Raw genomic sequence first — 20,802 nt, forward strand, 5'->3', positions numbered from 1 at the left:
ACAATATAAAGCATTTCTACACTGGCACACTATATCCCAGAACATCCTGTATACATCTGGCGCAACCTGTATTCTTTCTCCAAGTCCTCTATCTGATTTAGAGCTCCACATACTGGTTCCATTATGGAAAACCTAGTATCAATCGATTGTTTCCATTAATTATGTCTTGCTTGCTTTGATCCACCCTAAACTTCCAGTTAGGGAGCAGGGGGTGTATTGTCACATTCTGTAATGTTCTAGACTAAATAACAAGAAGTTTGCTTCTGCTTCTTCCTTCCTTGTCAACTCTCATCTTTTAAAACTTATAATGTGCATGTCACAATAAACATTCAGTCTGTAAGGTGCTATAAGACCCCTTTGTTTTTGCTGCAGCAGACTGACATGGCTATCCCTTATGTCGCATAATACGTCAGTGGTGTGATATAGATAGGAATATATTGTGCCCTTCTCTCTTTTTACAAAAGGCACTACTTAATCATGTAGTTTCAGTGATGGTAACCTGCATGTATCCATGAGTCTCCTCCCAAAATACATCTGTTCCATGCAACCACCGAAGTATCAAATGGACTATTCTATAATTAGCCTTTAATGACTATTAATAATATGGTTTTGTTACTATAAACATCTCTTTAATATAACATCTTCTAACATATTTCTGTAAATCTAGGACTAAACCCCGCTTTGGCCAAGGCCGCCCGACGTAATACCAAACACACACAAATCTCCCAAACAGAAGCCAAAGCACTTTTCTGCCTCTTGCGACCATACTGGACTTCAGAAGCTGTGCACACCACTTCCTAAAGCTTTTAAGTGACTTATTTATTACTGTATGCCATGTAAATTATTCTGTTTTAACAAGTGAATGCAGATTTTTCTTCTACGTTTAAGTTGTAAATACACCATTTCTTCTATTAAACCAAGTGCATTTTCCCTTAAGCAATGGTGCATTTATGAACCTGCAAAAAAAAAACCTTTAAAACCCTCATTTTATTGAAGCGTGGAAGGAGTGGTGCTAAAAAACTGGTGGATTCACATGCCACTGAATTTTGAGTTGGGTTGGCCCAGTTTTAGGTGTGTCTTGTGCTACACTAGAATGGCTAAAACAGATCTTGCTTCTATTGATTTAGCTGTAGGGCAACTTCAAGGAGATTGATGTCTTTGCATTTAGTTTTAGGTTGACAGCAAATCGGACAATACCTCCCACTGCCCTGTCCTGTACTGTTTTTGTGTTCTTATCATGGTGGAGCATCTAGTTTAGGGATAAGCACCTTGTCCTACATTTTCCTTTAATTGTGTCAGCGAGCTTCACGCTCGGTACATGACACAATGATGCTGCAATTGGATGTGGGAGAATATCACACCCTCCACAATCCTCTGTGGGTGCAGATAACCCTGCGACTGCCTCCTGCACTGACTTGCAGTCAAATGCAGATGGACAGCGTGGGGCCAAATATAGTCCACGCTGCACCTGTAGGGCTAAGCACAACAACTGAAAAATGATCCAGGAAGAGGCAATGTATGGAATAGAGCACAGTCTAAACTATGAAGTAGATTTGAGTGTAACTATGTCTGAGGAAGTGTGACTGAGACATGAATAGGGGGCTGCTAAATACAGTTTAGGGAGTCCCCCTGGTTTGCAAGAAGGCTGTGGCAGGCTGTTTACTTGTCTTCTGTCGTCCCAGCTGAGTGGGCAGCATTTTGGATGCCAAATACTCGGATGTCACTAATCTTATTGGATGTAGAATTAGTTTGCATTGTGAGCATGGTGCGTTCATTCTGCCCATTTTTAACCTGACTCTGTTTATCCGAGAAGGTACTTTACTTATCTGTGTTTTGGCACAAGGGACTAGCTGCTTCCTTCTGCTGCTATACACCCCTTTATACGAAGTTATTTTTGCAGAAGCTGTTGTGCATGGAGGTCTCAAACTTCTGTCTGCTCCTGAACTTGCCTTGATGAATCCTGTTGAGTGCAATAAATGAGTCAGTGTCTGAGTGAAAGAAAAGGAATCCATCAACCTCTTTTGTTTGTTTGGTAAAAACATCTTGTAATGAATAGAGGAAATCCTTCATTTTTAGTAGAAATTGCTTCTTTTTTAACCAGGCAGAAAATATGTGCAAGAGTTGAATGTTTTAAAGTTTGTAGTCGTGGGTCATACTTGCAAAGAGACTAATGAGTTATAACATGCTCCTACTCAGACATTTCTCTCCTGCAACTCCCCGCCCCCTTTGAAAAGAATAGGTGTATTGTAAAAGAAGGTGAATTGTCTGCAAAATCTCTAGGTAAGGCAGGCCTCTTCAAAATTAACAGCCTAGATGTTCAAGCTGTCTTTCTCACCCATATTGAAGTTGGCAATTAAAGCAATGGTATGAAAGGAGGATGGTAGGATATCTTTTGAAACATAGCACCAATTCTGTTTGGACTTGCCTTCTGATCTGTGATGGAGTCTCCTCCCCTGCCTCTTTCACCATCAACTCTCCCAGGGCTCTTTTGAAGAGAGCTGTGAAAGCAGACCCACCAAATATGGCACTCAAGCAACTCTTGGGGCTGCCTACCAAGGAAGAGCTAGCTAGAACATTACTAAATTTAGAGTACACACATCAAAAGCTAAATAAGCATCCTTATACTACTTAAGTGGAGTTTCTAAAGCTGAAGTACCATTTTGATTTCATATGTATATATGTGATTGTGAATGCTGTGTAGGCTTTCCTCGCCATTTTTTTTCTCCCTGCATCGTCAGCCTGCTGACCCACTGAACCTGCACAGATGCCACAGGGACCCCTACGCACCTTAGAGCAGGCCTCAGCTTAATGGCAGAACACATATCTTGCATGTATAAGGTTCCAAGTTTGGCCCCCAGTAGCAGGTCTGGTAGTCTCTAGGGTACAGCTCCTAGCCGCTACAGACAATACCAGGCTGGATATACCAGTGGTCTGATTTGGGTGTAAGACAATTTTGTCCACAGCTTTTTGCTGTGGTATCACATAATGCCAGAATTGGTAGCATAGCGCATGGATTGTGACTTGTGTGTTTCAGACTGATTGTGAAAAAACTGTGGTACAACACTTCTCACTTACGATCAGTCTAAAACAGAAGGACACCATCCATGTGTGATGTCATCAACTCTGCCACTCCAAACAATTGTGGACAAGGCTGAAAATGAGAGACCCCGTTTAATAAGAAACGTTTTTTACTGGGTATTTAATGTTGCTCGGCAAAAGAGAATCCAAACTGCATGTTTACATTTTGTTAAGTTTTTTGAAACTTAAGTAAAAGCCGACACCATGATCCTGTATGTGTTAAAAATTAATGTGGAACTCATGACAATAATAATGGAAATGAAAGTGCTATTTATTATATGCCAAAATCTATCATAATGTTACTGTTAGTGTTTATGTACACATCAAACATAGCCAAAAGTCCTGTTCAATTAGTAATAGTACTTTACGTGTACAGTGTCTTATTATATCCTTTATTAACTTCACTTTGAATTCTTGTTGCATTGAAATAAATGATACATTAATAAAACCTTTGTATGTTTCTATATACACCATCTTCTCCCAAATGGTGTGTTGGTGTAGGCCTGGTGGATGCATGAGAGAAACTGCGTGAACAGCTTATATTCATAGGTACATTTAGGAGCTAGCAGTAGCATTTCAGGTGGGCCCTGCAGGTGGCTTTCTATAAGTTCCCATTTTTTAGTTGCTAGCATCAATGTTCTAAGTCCTCAAAGGGGTTTCCAGCCATTGTGCCCAAGCACCTCATACTGTTGCACTAGTAATCTCTCCGCTTCCTAGGACGCTGAGGGCTACAGGTTTAGGTTTCCTTTGACAATTTAGTGTAATTGTATCGTGTCTTTTAAAACATCACCATATACAAATATTTTGTAGCCTTTGTGGAGGCCCTTCCCTCTATTACTTCTAGTTGTGTTGGGGGCGGGGGGTGTTATGTCCCTAAAAACAAAGACCTGCCCCATTCTGGCACCGCTGGGAAAAAATAGCTGACTGTCCCACAGCAGTAGAGTGAGTGAGGCTCATAACAGGCACGAAAACCAGCATGCTGGAACACTGGCTCACTGGCCAGTCTTCTCCCATGCTTCAAGTGAGCAGCCCGCCCTTCTTTTGTTGTGCCATGTAATGTTTATCCATTTGTTTCTCACTGTATTAATGAAACAAGCTAAATTTTTAATGGATAAAATGGCTGGGGGGAGCAGTTTCTTAGCAGCGTCATTGTTGCGTTCACATGTGTATTGTCAAGAGCTGGTTTCTTTCTGTTAGAGACTTGCAGTACACTCCCCACCCCCATCCCTGAAGGGAACAGGCTGTTTGGGGCTGAACGCGGTGAGGGTACTTCCAAAGCAGCCCCATTGCTCTGAAAAATGTTCCCCTGGAGTAGATCAAGTCAGCCTGGAGCCACCCTCCCCTTCCCTATTGGAGTGGCAGAGCAAAGCAGCCCCCTTCTACCCCTAAGTGTAGAAACAAGCTGCGCCAACAGGCGATAAGTTAAACTCTCTGAAATACTTCAACAAAGGAATATGCAGAATCAGGAAGGAAGGGACCAGAGGTATCATCCCAAGAGGCCTTGTTTAAATACACACAGCCACCTTCTCCCATGAATAGGGATTTCTCCTAAACATCCCATTGCACTTTAGTTGTATGGCTCCATTAAAGAGATCACCATAAGTCAGCATGAGTTTTTTTTTTTATCCTGCATCAAGTATTTTGTTCTAAAAACCTGTTTAAAGATTCAAATTCCCCTGATCGATTAAGGGGATTATGACATCAGTAGTGCTCAACCTCTCTCCTAAGGTGTGTAGATAGGACTGACTGCATCTGAGTCTTGTGCATTTTGTACTGATTTTATTTGTGTCCCCCTTAAAAAAAAAAAACAACAACCCACAATTATATAGAGAAGGGAGGAGGAGCGAACAGTAGCTGGAAATAGCTGAGAAGGTTCATCTTTCAGGGCTGGTGAAACCCCGCAAAGGAAGGAGAAATTTCTTGAGATTAAAGGGCAACTATTATACTTGAATGGTGTTACTCTGAGGTAGATTAAGCCTGTTCCCTGCTGGGCATCAGTGCTGCTGTTTAGCTTTTATCTAAAACTATTTCTAGGCTTCCTTAAGAGTGGAACCCTCTCAAGGCAGCTTACATGATAAAAACTATACAATTAAAATCGATAAAAACAAAACTTGCCAGTCAAAACCAACAGCCAGACTTACAGGAAGGCCAGTGCAAACAGGTGGATCACCCTCCAGAGGTTTATCTCACAAAGGCTACTGAGTTCCTTGTAAGGGGAAAGGAGCCCAGGACTTAGCAGATGCATGACTGGAAGAAATTACAAGCTTTACAAGGATTTACCAGCCACTTCCCTTTATTATGAGGGCTAAAAAGAGAAAAGGGTAGTTGCACTGATGAGCTGTTGTTGCTCCCTTCCTCATGCAGTTACTCATAAAAATAACATTATTGGAGGGTAATAAACACTTAAAATATATATTGTGCTAAAATTGAAATGGTCCTGACAAAAACAACAACACAGATGCCTCACTCAACAGTGTTTCTCTTCTCACAGCATCTGCCCATATATTCTGTCATTTCTTTAGGAACAAGCACAGATATTTTGTCTAGTAGGCTTTTCACAGTAAGAACATTTCTGTTTTCTCCTGGAACTCCTGGGGACTATTCTTCAACTTCTGAATATATCAGAACAGTATCCACCCACTATAGAACCATCCTGACAAAGGCTGCATCTGTGGTGTAAAGAATATCTGTCGTATAAAGTTTGGTAAAGGTGTAAATGAGAACCATATATCTGCCTTACAACAATCCTCAATGGAGAAATTTCCTTCAAGGGCAGGTGACTTCACTGCTACCCTAAGCAAGTGAAGTGTACTGTCTCAAGGCAACTGTTTGCCTAAATTCATATGCCAGAACAATGCACTCTTTAATCTACCTGGAAGTGATGGCTTTGGAAACTTTGCTGTCCAAGCATCTATCCAGGAAAACAACAATAATGCCAGTTTCCTGGGTTGGGGCAAGAAGGATGAACTGGCTTAGGGCAAAAAGGGCATAGAAAAATCTCCCGGCACCCGTGGAACTTCTGCTATAGGAAGGTTCAGGTCAGAGGACTGTTTGTTTCCCGCTGCCCAGCAGAGCAGAGGAAGCTGCCCCAGCTGGTCCAGGGACTACAGAAGCAAGCAAGCTCCCAGAGAGCGAGCGATCAGAGTGAGTGAACAGGGGGAGCAAACAGGAGTTGGACAGGGGATTTGCAGTGGCAAAAGAGACAAAGGCGACAAAGGCAAAGAGGTAAGTGGGCTGGAGGAAGCCCAGAGGGCTGTCCTTTGTCCTTCTGAGTGGCTGTGAGCTCACCAGGTGCTCCTGAGAGCTCCAACTGAAGTGGGGGTGGGTGGGGGTGGCCTGAGTACTCCCAGCAGCTGTGTGGGCAGGAAGCTTCATTCTGTTTCCTGCCTCCCACCTGAGCAGAGCAGAGGAAGCTGCTCCAGCTGGTCCAGGGACTACAGAAGCAAGCAAGCTCCCAGAGAGCAAGCAATCAGAGCGACCGAACAGGGGGAGCAAACAGGAATTGGACAGGGGATTTGCAGTGGCAAAAGAGACAAAGGCGACAAAGGCAAAGAGTGGGACTCTGTTTTTAACCTCCAGTTAGTAAGGGCCAGGCACAGGCTACTCTAGAACAATCAGAAAGCTAGACAGAAAAAGGAAAACGGGCTATGGAAGGACAAGACTCTCCAGTGGTGGTGACCTGCAAGGTGTGTGCAATGTTTGTTTTCTTGCCTGAGAACAACATGGCCTACTCGTGCAACAAATGCAAGTTGATCACACTGCTGGAAGAAAAAGTAAGAGGACTGGAGAAGAGACTGTCGAGCCTCCAGGGAAGAAGAGAACATGAAGAGTTCTTGGACAGGACAGTGGAACTACAGCAGCAAAGCAAAGTACAGGAGCTAGAAGAGCAACAGCAAGCTGAAGCAGAAGAGGGAAATGCTGAGGTGAGGAGAAATGAAGCAGAGAATACTCCTTGGAAAAGGGTGACAGGAGTAGAAGAACTAGACACCACTCTGCACCAGTGGAGGCAGTGGAACTAGGGAACCATTTCCAGGTACTTGAGGGTGAGACTGGAAGACGGCCTGCAGAGGAAGAATTACAGGGAACCTGCATGAGAGCGAGCAAGAGGCTGAAGGTCAGTCAAGCAGAGGTGATGAAAGCAAGGCCTACAACAACAAGAAGAGAAGAGTGGTAGTAGTGGGAGACTCCTTGCTGCATGGGATCAAAACCCAAGTACGTCACGAAGACCCATGGACTCGCCAGGTATGCTGTCTCCCGGGAGGATGGATTAGAGATGTGACTGAAGGATTGCCTGCACTTATAAAGCCCACTGACAGATATCCCTTTCTTCTCATCCATGTGGGAACAAATGATACCGCCAAGCGGAGCTACGAAGAAATCACATCAGACTTTGAAGCTTTGGGAAGGAAACTCAAGAATTTTGGGCCCAGATAGTTTTCTCATCCATCCTTTCAGTAGTCAGAAGAGGGATAGAAAGGGAAAGAAAAATACTCTGGGTGAATTATTGGCAATGAAGGTGGTGCTGACGAGAGATTTAGATTCTGGGACCACAGGCTATACTTCCTGGAAGATGGACTCTTGGCAAGGGACAGGTTGCACCTCACAAGGGCTGGGAAGAATGTGTTTGGCCACAGCATGAAGAACTTTATCAGGAGGGCTTTAAACTGAATGCTATGGGGAAGGGAGACATAATGTTGGGGGTAACAATGGACAAAGGCTCATGTACTGCAACGGAGAGAACAGCTCTAATAGCACCCAATAGTAGTCTTCACAAACATGTAGGGAGAAAGCCAGACTATGAAGCACATGGTCTTCAATGTCTATATACTAATGCCCAGAGTAAGGGAAACAGAATGAACTTGAACTCTTAATACAGGAGGGAAATTATGACTTGATAGGTGTGACTGAGACTTGCTGGGATGACTCTCATGACTGGAATACAGCAATTGGATTGCAGCTTGAGATCGATAGGTCAAGGAACACCTAATTACATTGAATGAGTTCAGATCTCCAGGGCCAGATGAACTGCATCCTAGAGTAATAGAGGAACTGGCAGAAGAGCTCTCAGAACCACTGTCTATTCTCTTTGAGCAATCATGGAGGATGGGTAAAGTGCCAGATGACTGGAGGAGGGCTAACGTCCCTATCTTCAAAAAGGGTAAAATGGAGGAACCTGGGAACTACAGATTAGTCAGTCTGACATCAATCCCTGGGAAAATTCTGGAGCAGATGATAAAGCAACCCATCTGTAAGCACCTTGAAAACAATGCAGTGATTACTCGAAGCCAACATGGATTTGTCAAGAACAAATCCTGTCAGACGAATCTGATCTCATTTTTTGATCAGGTAACCTCCCTAGTGGACTGTGGGAATGCTGTGGACATCATATACCCCGACTTCAGCAAAGCTTTTGACAAAGTGTCCCATGATATCCTTATGAGCAAACTAGCTCAAAGTGGGCTAGATGAAACAACAATCTGGTGGATCCACAGTTGGCTACAGAATTGGACTCAAAGAGTGCTTATCAATGGGACCTTCTCAAACTGGGGAGAGGTAACGAGTGGGGTACCGCAGGGCTCAGTCTTGGGCCCAGTGCTCTTCAACATTTTTATTAATGACTTGGAGGAGGAGGTGCAGGGAATGCTGATCAGATTTGCAGGTGACACAAAATTGGGTGGGATAGCTAATACTTTGGAAGACAGAAACAAAATTCAAGGTGATCTTGATAGACTGGAGCGCTGGGCAGAAAACAACAGAATGACATTTAATAGGGATAAATGCCAAGTTCTGCACCTAGGACAAAGAAACCCAATGCACAGTTACAAGATGGGGGATACTTGGCTCAACAACACTACAAGTGAGAAGGATCTTGGAATTATTGTCGATCACAAGCTGAATATGAGCCAACAATGTGATGTGGCTGCAAAAAAGGCAAATGCTATTTGGGGCTGCATTAATAGAAGCATAGCTTCCAAATCCCAGGAAGTACTAGTTCCCCTCTATTCAGCACTGGTTAGGCCTCATCTTGAGTACTGTGTTCAGTTCTGGGCACCACACTTGAAGAAGGATCCAGACAAACTGAGGGTTCAGGGGAGGGCAACAAAGATGATCAGGGGACTGGAAACAAAGCCCTATGAAGAGAGACTGAAAGAACTGGGCATGTTTAGCCTTGAGAAGACTGAGGGGAGATAGGATAGCACTCTTCAGGTCCTTGAAAGGTTGTCACACAGAGGAAGGCCAGGATCTCTTCTTGATCATCCCAGAGTGCAGGACACAGCATGATGGGCTCAAGTTACAGGAGTCCATTACAGGATTTGAGCTGAACATGAGATTCCGGCTGAACATCAGGAAAAACTTCCAGACTACTAAAGCAATATGACAATGGAATAAATTACCTAGGGAGGGAGTGGGCTCTCCCACACTGGAGGCTGGACAGCCATCTGTTGGGGATGCTCTGACTTGGATTCCTGCATTGAGCAGGGGGTTGGACTCGATGGTCTTGTAGGCCCCTTCCAACCCTACTATTCTATGATTCTATGATTCTAGGGCTACTTGACCTACATAAACACACAAAGCTGAGGGCTGGCTGACAAAGTTCCCAATTCTAAAACCTACCAGCCTGCCAGAACAGCTACTAAAAACATCATCTTAAAAGTAAGGAGCTTTAGGATTCTTTCTGCTTCCACCAAGCGCCCTCTCTCTGTGCTGAACAGGCTCTGTCACCTTAGTGCCTAGTGGACGTGTCCTGGAATCAGCATTTTAATTTGTGTCTGGGGAGCTACAGAACGGAAGGAGGTCTTGCAGAAGCCTGATATGACGAGACATCCAATGAACTAGGTCCTGGTACAAGTCCAACAGCTGCAATAGAGTCACAAGCTTTGCTGTGGCTGCCAAGGCCTCCATGCTCAGTAGTTGTGATACCTTGTTCTGCTGTTCCTCTGTGATGTGCAACCTGAATTGCTGGGTGTCTAGTAACACCTCCCAAGTGTGCCAGCTGTTGCCTGGGCATCAGGGAACTCTTCTCCCAGTTGACTATGGAGCTGTGGGTCATGAGACAAGTGACAGTGGTCTGAATGTCCCTTAGACTTTTCTTCCTCATCGATGATCGGATAAGGATATCTTCCAGTAAGGGGTGTAGACAGAAAGACCTCAGGTGTGCCACCAGCACTCTTATAAACTTCCTGGGTGCTGACGTCGACCTTTGTATTGACAATGACACCCATTGTAGCAGAATTTGAGAAACATCCTGGTTTCACCCTGATGGGGATATTCAGGTAAGCCTTGAACAGGTTGATGGATACTAGAATGTCCTGTTTGGTGATGGCTGCCATAATTGACTTAGTGTTTTTTGCTGAGGTATTTCTTGAGCCATTTGAGGTCTAGTATGGCTCGGATGTTTCCTTTTTTCTTGGGAACAAAGAAACCCTTAAGTGGATGTAACGGTTGGGCACCAATTCAGTGGCTTCAATCTTGAAGAGGTGATGGATGGCTTAGAGAAGGTTCTAGTGCTTTGCCAGGTTCCTGGATCACGGAGAGGCAATAAACTTGTCCCAGGAGATATGGGCAAACTCCAGCGTGTACCCTTGGGAGACCATCTCCCATACCCACTAATCCGTTGTTGTGTTGATGTGGGCAAATCTTATTTATTTGATTTATACCCCACCTTTCCACCCCCCCCCCCAAATGGCTGCAAGTCATTGGAGATATCCTATGATTGGTCCTGGACATTGGGTCCAGGCATTCTTTCTCATACCCTCACTGTAAGTGGAAGATGGAGAATGTCTCTGTAGTTTCAATGTGCAGGTCCACTGTGTCATATATCTGCCGGAAGAATGAGCTCTTGGAATGGTTCTGCTGATATGAAAGGAACGTTGAGGCCTCAGTTTGCACTTGCCATTCCTCCCCGATAGGCAGTGCTTTCTTTTTATCCTTTGTTTTGATGAGGAATGCTTCTACTGGTTCGTCCAAGGGTTTTGTTTCCCTGAAGGGAGAGCCGGCAAGTCTGGTTCGGAAACCAGGGACAGCTCCCTAGTTTCTCAGCCACATGTTTCTTCTGACCACACTATTAGTGGCCATGGCCATGTACTGTGTCCAGTGAGTAGTCTTCTGAGCAGGCCACTGAGTAGGCAATCTTCTTAAAACCATCCTCAACTGGCTTTAGAGGTGGAGGGAGCCATCCTTTGGCCGCTAGACACTGTCTAGAGGGCCAAAGGGTTTTTCAGTTTCTGGAGAGCCCTGTCTCTGAGCTCATTTCTCAGAAACTGCGCCCCCTGCCCCCGCTCCTTGTAACCGACGTGGTTCTTTCCGTGCTGGCCACTTCCCACTCAGAAATGGAGCAGAGAGAGGATGAAAAGGGGCCAGGGAAGGGGCCTCAGAAGCCGCTTTACCATGCTTCCTATGCGCCATGTGGCCTCTCCCCCTCCCGCTCCCAAGTCCCCAGCTAGACATGCAAAATTGTGCGTCTCACTGAAAATGCAGAGCCCTGCGTCAGGGAGGCGTCAGCCTCCAAGTTTGGAGGCTGACGCCTGTCTTCATAAGATTGCACCCTAAATTGTGCTGGCCAGCTCCTCGGCCCATAAGATACACTGCTCTACCAAACACCGAATTAGTGGCTCAGGCCCTGAAGGCTGCAGCAGGTGCTTCGAAGCCCTTGTGGAAGGCAGCCTCTGCTTCACAGGGGCCCTTATGGCCACCCTTTGTCTATTGAGATCACAGCTGCTGATGTCCACGGTGCAATAGGCGTATCCACAGCATGGACCTGAGACGGGAGCGGGTAGTGCCCATTGGCCAGCTTGTGAGCAAATTAATTTTTTAAATTAACAAAGAGCAAACCCCTTTAATTAGAAGGGTTTGCCCACTCTGCTATCCAGACCTTCTTGAAAGACTAGAAGGGGGATCAGCCGGGGCTGGCGGGGGCATCCCTGTTGGAAGGCTGGCCATGTTTCCTTCCGTGTGTGTGTTGTGGCTGCTGGATCGGCCCTGCTCCTCCCTTGGCTCAGAGTATGTGACATCTTTTTCAGTAAGGTGGGAAAATGCTTTAGAGGGAGAAGCTGCCAATAGTTAGTGTAGGTATGGTGGTGTCCTCTGACAACTCTCCTCCCTCGCAGCTGGGTCTGAGGGAGGCTCAGAGTCAGGTAGAGAGCCTAGTAGTAAGGGCCTCCGCAATCCCTGGGCATGAGGAGCAGCTTTACTCAGCTTGGGTCGTTTCCCACCCACTTTGGTCTCTGTGCTCTCCTTGGGGTTGCCCTAAACTCCAGGCACGCCTCTGGCATTGAGATGGAAGACAAGGATGAGGTCCATCTAGCACAGTATAATCAAAACTGACTGGCAGCAACAGCTCCCCAGGGTTTCAGCAGTGATTTTGCCAGCCCTACTTAGAGATGTTGTTGTTGTTGTTCACTCGTTAAGTCGTGTCCGACTCTTCGTGACCCCATGGACCATAGCACGCCAGGCCCTCCTGTCCTCTGCTCTCTCCTGGAGTGTGCTCAAGTTCATATTCGTTGCATCGGTGATGCTATCTAGCCATCTCATCCTCTGCCGTCCCCTTCTCCTTTTGCCTTCAGTCTTTCCCAGCATCAGGGTCTTTTCCAGGGAGTTTTCTCTTCGCATTAGGCGGCCAAAATATTTGAGCTTCAGCATCAGTAACTGTCCTTCCAATGAGCACTCAGGGTTGATTTCCTTTAGGATGGACTGATTTGACCTCCTTGCAGTCCAGGGGACTCGTAAGAGTCTTCTCCAGCACCACAGTTCGAAGGCATCGGTTCTTCGGCGCTCAGCCTTTCCTTATAGTCCAGCTCTCACAGCCATACATTACTACTGGGAAAACCATAGCTTTGATTAGACGGACCTTAGTCGGCAAGGTGATGTCTCTGCTTCTGACTATGCTGTCTAGGTTTGCCATAGCTTTCCTCCCAAGGAGCAAGCGTCTTTTAATTTCATGGCTACAGTCACCGTCTGCGGTGATCTTGGAGCCCAAGAAAGTAAAATCTGTCACTGCTTCCATTTCTTCCCCTTCTATATGCCAGGAAGTGATGGGGCCAGATGCCATGATCTTAGTTTTTTTAATGTTGAGTTTCAAACCAGCTTTTGCACTCTCCACTTTCACCCTCAACAAGAGGCTCTTGAGATCCTCTTCGCTTTTTGCCATTAGGGTGGTATCGTCTGCATATCGGAGGTTGTTGATAATTCTCCCGGCAATCTTAATTCCAACCTGTGATTCATCCAACCCGGCATTTCTCATGATGTACTCTGCATATAAATTAAATAAGCAGGGCGACAATATGCAGCCGAGTCGTACTCCTTTCCCAATTTTGAACCAATTGGTTGTTCCATGTCTGGTTCTTACTGTTGCTTCTTGACCCTCGTACAGATTTCTCAGGAGACAGGTAAGGTGGTCTGGTACTCCCATCTCTTTCAGAATTTGCCACAGTTTGTTGTGATCCACACAATCAAAGGCTTTAGTATAGTCAATGAAGCAGAAAGAGAAGTTTGATCAAACTTGGTATCCTCAACTATCTGCAGACCTGGGACTGTTTGCATGCAAAGCATGTACTCTCACTCTGAACTATTCTCCTTCCTACCGTGTCTCTGTAGCCTTTGGTGCAACCCGAGAACTTTCTGCACAAAGTTCTGCCTAACCTTATTAAGTCTGAGTAATACTTCCTCTATTGCATCTTAAGACAATTACAAACTGAAGATTGGAGCTTTTTCATCATGCCCTTCTTTTCACCCTTCCCACTTTTTACTTAACACTCAGCCTGATTTAGTGTTTTGATGAACAGAAATGCTTGGTCCTAATACAGGTAACTACTGGTACTTTGGGGAGTAAGTAAGTCACCTGTTGCCAGTAGCCCTTTGCCACCTTCCTTTAATGGGGGATGAGAATGGGCTGAGTGGGGTGCACGCTCTGTACACACATCCTGCATGTCAGCTGTGCAGAACCAAAACGTGGTGGCCGAAATTGCCTCCACCACACCGCTGACACCATAACCCTGCGCCCTGCCCATTTTGCCTTTCTCTGTGCTGAGAGGCAGAGTTATGTGTGTCACTCGGCACAGAGAAAAGGACTCAGCCGGAGCTGGGAGGAGCAGTGGGGCCTCCCAATGCTGCCTTGAGTCCATGGGGGCAGTGGGAGCTGCATGAAGCCACTCAGCTGGCACTGGGAAGAGTGGCCGCTCTACCCAGCGCCACTGATATCTGTGGTTTCAGACAGTGTGCGCCATCCCCATGGGGTGGCAGGCACTGCGTGGAGCCACTTGGTCAGCCCTGGGAACTGCTCTTCCCAGCACCGGCCGAGTCCACTGCTACCCCAGTCCCCACTGTTATCTCCAACCTGAGCATGTTTGAGCATGTATCAGAGATAACAGTGGGGGTTCTTCCAGGGGGCAGGGCTTGGCTGGGCTTACCCTGTGCCCCTCTAAGAACCCAAGGAGGCTCCAGGGGCCAGATCCAGAACCTCCACAGACACACATTCCTGATGTACGCAAATCACCATCTACACAGCCTGTGAAATTGGTTCCATATCTGGAAAAATGGGAATAGGACTGTCAAACTACAAAGATAGTTGGTATGATAAACACACATTTGGCAGGGTTGTTACCCAGCCTGAGTTCATCTAGAAGAATCATTTCAGGCACCCAGCTGGGACCCAAAGGAATTATTTGGTTATTTTTCTCTTGCTTTTGAACATGAAATCCTAGAAACTCAATCTTATCTTTCTGATCTCCAACCTGACTGCATTTCATTAGTTCTAACTAGGGATGGCGGAGAATTCCGCCGCGGATTTCAGTGAGGCTGAATGCACTGGCATTCGGCCCCCCAAAATCCATGGCAGAATGGCCTGCTGCCCCCCCAGCTGATTCCCCCCGGGACAAAGCTTACCTGGGGCGAATGTTTCGACCAGCTGCCACGGCCATTTCCATTCTGGTCTTTGCCATGATAGGCTACGTAAGTATTTACGTAGCCTATCATGGCAAACCAAGGGGGAAAAAAAAGAAAACGGTGTACGCAAATGGTGGCGGCTACAGCGGCCGCCATTTGCGTTCCCTATTTTTCGCCGTTTTATCCTACGTAAATATTTACGTAGGCAATTACGGCGGGAAAAAAAGGAACCGCAAATAGCGTAGTGCGTGCTATTTGCGTTCCCCCCCCCGCCGTTTTATCCTACGTAAATATTTACGTAAGCTTTTACGGAGAAAAAAAGAAACGCAAATAGCGCCCACTACGCTATTTGTGGTCCCCTTTTTTTTCACCGTAATTGCCTACATAAATATTTATGTACGATAAAATGGTGAAAAATAGGGAACGCAAATGGCAGCCGCTGTAGCCATCATTTGTGTACGCCGTTTTGGGGGGGTGGGCATGCTGTGATAGGCTATGTAAATACTTATGTAGCCTATCACGGCAGCCGCCATTTGTGTTGGCAGCAGCCCGTCCGCGGCTGGAAGTCCGGCTGCGGATGGCCCTGGCCGGCTGCTCCGTGGAGCCACCGCGGAGCGGAGCGGAGCAGAGCAGAGCTGGCCGGGCAGGATTCCGGGGGGTAGGACCGGATCGCCTCCCCCCCCCCCCGTGGATGCCCTGACCGGAACCAGGTAAGGGATTCGTACATCTAGTTCTAACCCCACCTGAGTTTGTAGCTTCCATAATATTAATACCATGCCATTGGCGTATGAACTTATCTTTTTTCACATGTATTCACCTGATGAGGTCATTAATTCCAATAGCTATAACTCCAGGCACAAAACAACAATGCCGACAATGGCCATCCTTATCTTATTGTTTTATTTGTTATTAATACTTCTGTACCGCTTACTATTCTAAATCCCGGAGTGAGCAATCCTATCAGGACAGGCGGCCGGCCACCTCCAAACTCAGAGGCGACCACCTATCCAATGCACGGCAGGAGGAGTGTGGAAGGGAACCTCTCCTTCATGCTCCATCTACCCTGCATTTGTGGCTAGATGGCCCATTTCGGCTGTCTAGCCATGGGACTTTGGAGCGGGGGTGGGGAAGCTGGGTGACTCATAGGAAGCATTGTACCAACATTTCTGCACTCTGGGACCACCCCTTTTGTCCCACCCCACTCCACACTGTTCTTACGAGCAGAGAGCCCAGCAACAATCCGCGCTGCCTAGGGGGCAGTGGGGAAGTGGGTGGGCAGGTGGTTCTCCAGGAACCGAGCAATCCAGTGGCTGTCTAGCTGCTGTCTAGTGGCCATAGGACTGTGCTCTAAGTGGTTTGTCTTGTTCTTTTTGAGAAAATAATTTTAGACACTGCATTGTTTACTGAATTTTAGTTGTGCTCTTCTTATATACTGCCTTAATCCAGCTTTTAACTGTTATTACCTAATTTAAATGCATAATGTGCTGGATAAAAAATGTCTCATTCAATGTTATCAAAGGCTTTTTCTACATCCAATAAACATGCAAATTCTATATTCATCCTCATATAACTGAATAAGTTTATTTCCTAATGTTGATCTATTTAATTACTTTTAATTAATAATTAAAAAGTATGTGTCTTATTTAACCTTGTCACCAAAACTGATGGAAATAATTTACATTAGAATCCTATACACGTCTACTCAGAAGCAACCCCCATTGAGGTCAGTGGAGTTCAATGGGGCTTACTCCCAGATAAATGACTAGGAAACTGGTGGGATATAACCTTTGTAAATAAATAAATCTAACATAGAACTATTATTTATCTCTGCTTGAACTTGAATTTTAAAGTCGGAATTTTCAAATACATGGCCGCTCAGCTGGCTTTCGTATTCCCATTTGCCTAATATTCCTCTCCTACATTGAAGCGTTCACATTTGTCACATGCTTTTTAAATATGTTTCCTGTAAAAGTAAATGTATCTACTTGTTCCTCTATTAGTTTCCTAAAGATTTTTTTCTTTTTTGAATGCTTGATTCATTCCTTTGACATTCACTGAGATAATTTTAATATCCAAAGCTTTATTAAAAATAGGCAAAGGAAGAGGAAGAACATGGGGGAAAAAATCAAAATATAAAATACAAAGGTCACCAGGGTGAGCCTCAAAGAAGGTAATGTTGGGATATTTGGCAATAGGATGGATTCACTAGAGACTTTCAAGGCTATTTAGTAAAGCTTTTAAGGAATATTAAATAGCCTTGTACATTCTTCATCAAAGCATGGCTGTCGGGGATGAGAGCGGCTGTGATATGTGCACGCATCTCCTTCAGCTTGCAAAAAAAAGGACAACTGAGGCAACATATATAAAAACGAATGAAAAGTCGTCACAATCAGTTTAATGAAGTGCACAGAATAGCAATCGGTCATGTCAATAAAAATAAAACAATTAATTTTACATCAAGTGTGCTTTATTTCTTCCACAGGTATTCTGTTAAATAAAGCACCATATATATATATACATATATACACACACACACACATACATATATATATATATATATATATGTATGTATATATATGTATAAATATGTGTATATATATACTGTCAGGCCACAGCTAAAGAGGATTCTTTACAGAATCAAATTTCTTGTGGTTGTTTAGTATACAAGTAAACTTAATTTTGATAATAAGAACCACAGCGATTGGAGGCATTCTGCCTCTATTGTAAGGTACAAAACTGGCACAGAGGACACCATATTATACACAGTAAAAATGCCATAAGTTTAAATTACATCCTACAGGGCAAGGAGACCCTGTTCTCCCAGACAGCCATATTAAATGAAAGCCACTACAGTGAACTTTGAATTACATAAAACATATTCATTATCTGATTGCCCTTTAAGAAAATGTACGGTAGATGCTAAACCTTTTCTTTTTAATCTGGAATTCTGCCTGACCAAGAATTAAGCATATAAATGTAATCTTGCCATTCAAGCAGAAAGCACTGGACAAACTGAAGCACAAAACAGAAATAAGCAAAACTTATACAAACAGCATTTTTGAAAGAAAAAAAAAAGACTTTAAAAGCAGACGTGCTCCTTTATTGTCAAGAAGCACCTTGGGTTCCTTTGCCAGATATCCTCGTAACCACGTGAATCGTTGACTCAATGGTCCTGCAAAGGATGTCTAAAATGTCTTGCTGTTGCTGCATGTGACTTAAAAGTCCTCTGGAATGACTGCAGCTGAGCGATAAGCCAGTCTCAGGGTCCTGCAAGGCTTGATTTTCGCAGCTTTTTAAATCTGTGAGGTCAGACAGAACAGCAGAAATAGACGTGGAGGGGAACTCCGTGTCGTCCTCAATGATGTTGGAATCCTTGGAGTTCGGCGGCTCTTTCAGATCTTTACATTCATCAAATCTACCACCGCCTGGCTGCTCCTCCCCATGCTGTGAACGTGTAGAGAGCATCATGTCTTCAGAAAATGAAGATGGAACTTCCATCCGGTACTCTTTAATAGAACTATTTTCAGGGGAAGGCAGGTCCTGTTCAGTGCCGGGGTCAATGATTGAGGAGTCTCTTGTCTCGTTATCTGAGGTGCTTGTTGGAGTCAAGGCCTCCCTAGGTTCAGTTTTCAGATCGCTGATGCAACTGTCCACCGTGCGCTCCTCGTCACTGCTAACCCGTCTTCTCTTTACCGGAGTAGCTCCTTCATCATCTGTAAAGTCAAAATAGGGCACGCTGAAATATACAGATAACACGTTCTTTATACATTAGCTTGGATCCAGGATCCGTGAACAAATGTGGAAGGCTTCTGATTCAGCGGAGCATTCCTACTGGTGGAAGAGGGGAGGAGGGAATTCCCCCCTCCCCACTCGAGCTTCAGAGGGTTGCAGGATCCTCTGGAACACCACGGGAGGTAGCACTGGGGGGCTATAAGAGGAGGAGGAATCAGTAAATAGTGCCCAGCAGCTGGAGCATCTTGAGAGACTCTTTCCTCAGAGAATGCTCCCACTGGCAGAAGAAAATCCCGATCCAACCCAGTGTTTCACTAAAATATGTTTTTCTGAATTAAAACCAGAGGCACATGCCAGTCTTGCACTCATAAAGATTCATATATTTTCTGAATAAATACCTACCAAGGGGCAAATTCTATGTAGCTTGAATTGAGATCATGGGTATTTCTCACACTATACTACAGCTGTTAATTCAGTTATTAGTTTATCAACACTACTTTGTGAATGGTCAGTGTAACCATTTTATATACTAGGCCTTAACATAATTATCACTTTCTGTATTGCTTGCATTTGAACCCCACCACTAAGATTTTTCTTCTCCTTACACATTCATGTGTGTGTATGTGTGAGGATCATCTAACAACTCAGGATGACATCCCATGCAGCTGAACAAATGGGTTCTGGCCAATGGAGCCTTATGCCGTAATAGATGTGTTAGTCTTTAAGGTATCAAAAGACTATTTTTTTTTGTTTTTGCTGCAACAGATTAACATGGAATATATTTTCTTGATCTGCATCTAGAACAATGGGCAGATATCCTCCAAGGAACTGAAGGATAGCCCTGTTAGTATTGCATCCCAGAATCTCACTCTTTGCCCAGTGAGTAAGGGCTAAGGAAAGTGATCGTGCTTTCTGAGCAATGCTCTGGCCCTCCAGGTATAGTGTTGGCTGTGCACCCTTACATCTTTCCTCAGGAGGATGTCACTGGCTATATATGGGTGGGGATGTCCAATATATGGGCATCCAATGGCCACAGAATGCTGGACGCATCCAACTTTTTAAGCATTTTAAAATTAGCATTTGGGTGACACTACTAAGAAAACTGGGCAAGAAAACAAGAAGTAATCAATACAAGGAGAACAAGCTCAGTCTGAAGACGTAATTCAGAAGAGCCAAGCTGGCAGCTACAGACCGGGCTTGAGTAAGAGGGATAAAGATGATGCAAGAATAAACCTTTAGTTTTTCTTTCTTTGGCTTCTTGCTCCTGCAGCGAATTCTTCTGTTGTTGACAAGTCCTGCATTTGTTTAGCAGTTCTTGCAACGTTGGAATCAGGGCAGCGTTCAGTTGTTTTGGTGTGTGTACAGAAAGCAGCAAAGTGAGGGCTCGAAGGTCCTGCAAAGAAAATCCAGAAAAATCTACTTACTGAAGATTCAGCTCTTAATCAAGAATGATCCTATGCATGACTATAGTACTACATAAATATTGCTGAAGAGAATCTTAGACGTTTCTTCTCCAGCAGTACAGACTCCTGAATCATGCTTACAGTCTGACAACTTTTTAAAAGACATTTTTCCACTGGCATTAGTAGTACTTGGACATTCTGTGTTTATGCACTACATTTGGCTTTAACCATGGGGGAGTCACACAGGGGACACAGGCAACATGAGCCAGAGCTGTAAAACCCAGCAGCGCTTATAACATGTTTGTGTTGTGCTAAAATGGAAATAAGAAGGTGAAATCAATAATCTACTGAAAGAGTGTCCTGATTACTTGGGCAGCATCTTTAATTTTCTTTTAACAAAAGTACTTATAAAAGCTGCAGATGGCGAGCATCGTCTTCATTCTCCCTTTTCTTTCATAGAAAAGAGAATGCCTTGCCTCTAACATGTTGCAAGCTGCCACATTTGCAAACATAATCTAAACACAAAGCAATTCTACTCATATGAAAATTATGTTAATTGAATCAATGGATTAATCACGTAAAACTCATACATTATCTTCTCTCACGCAAACACATTCACCCGCACAGTCCCCAGTACAATCTGAATGTCTGCTCAGCGTTCTGGTGAGGAATAGATGCTTAAGTGGATACTACATATATTCCCTGACTC

At 44.6% G+C, this 20,802-nt stretch overlaps 2 protein-coding genes across 4 annotated transcripts in view; one reads left to right on the forward strand and one right to left on the reverse strand.

Moving 5' to 3' along the window:
• SANBR (SANT and BTB domain regulator of CSR) overlaps positions 1 to 3,519 on the forward strand; it is a 60,184-nt gene extending 56,665 nt beyond the window's left edge. The window contains exon 23 of the mRNA XM_084829328.1: positions 668 to 3,519. Coding sequence (XP_084685454.1) covers positions 668 to 704 — 37 coding nt within the window. The 3' untranslated portion in view covers positions 705 to 3,519. The remainder of the gene's footprint in view (positions 1 to 667) is intronic.
• Positions 3,520 to 17,031: 13,512 nt separating this feature from the next.
• Positions 17,032 to 20,802, reverse strand: part of USP34 (ubiquitin specific peptidase 34) — a 128,065-nt gene continuing 124,294 nt past the window's right edge. For all 3 annotated transcript variants that reach the window (XM_084829327.1, XM_084829326.1, XM_084829325.1), the window contains 2 exons: positions 19,924 to 20,083; positions 17,032 to 18,671 (listed from right to left, as the gene is read on the reverse strand). In XM_084829327.1, the coding sequence (XP_084685453.1) occupies positions 18,064 to 18,671; positions 19,924 to 20,083 (768 nt within the window). In that variant the 3' untranslated portion in view covers positions 17,032 to 18,063. The remainder of the gene's footprint in view (positions 18,672 to 19,923; positions 20,084 to 20,802) is intronic.

The sequence above is a fragment of the Heloderma suspectum genome, chromosome 1, assembly GCF_057233095.1.
Source record: "Heloderma suspectum isolate Gila_16-S chromosome 1, 16-S_ref, whole genome shotgun sequence".
NCBI classification, from domain to species: Eukaryota; Metazoa; Chordata; class Lepidosauria; order Squamata; family Helodermatidae; genus Heloderma; species Heloderma suspectum.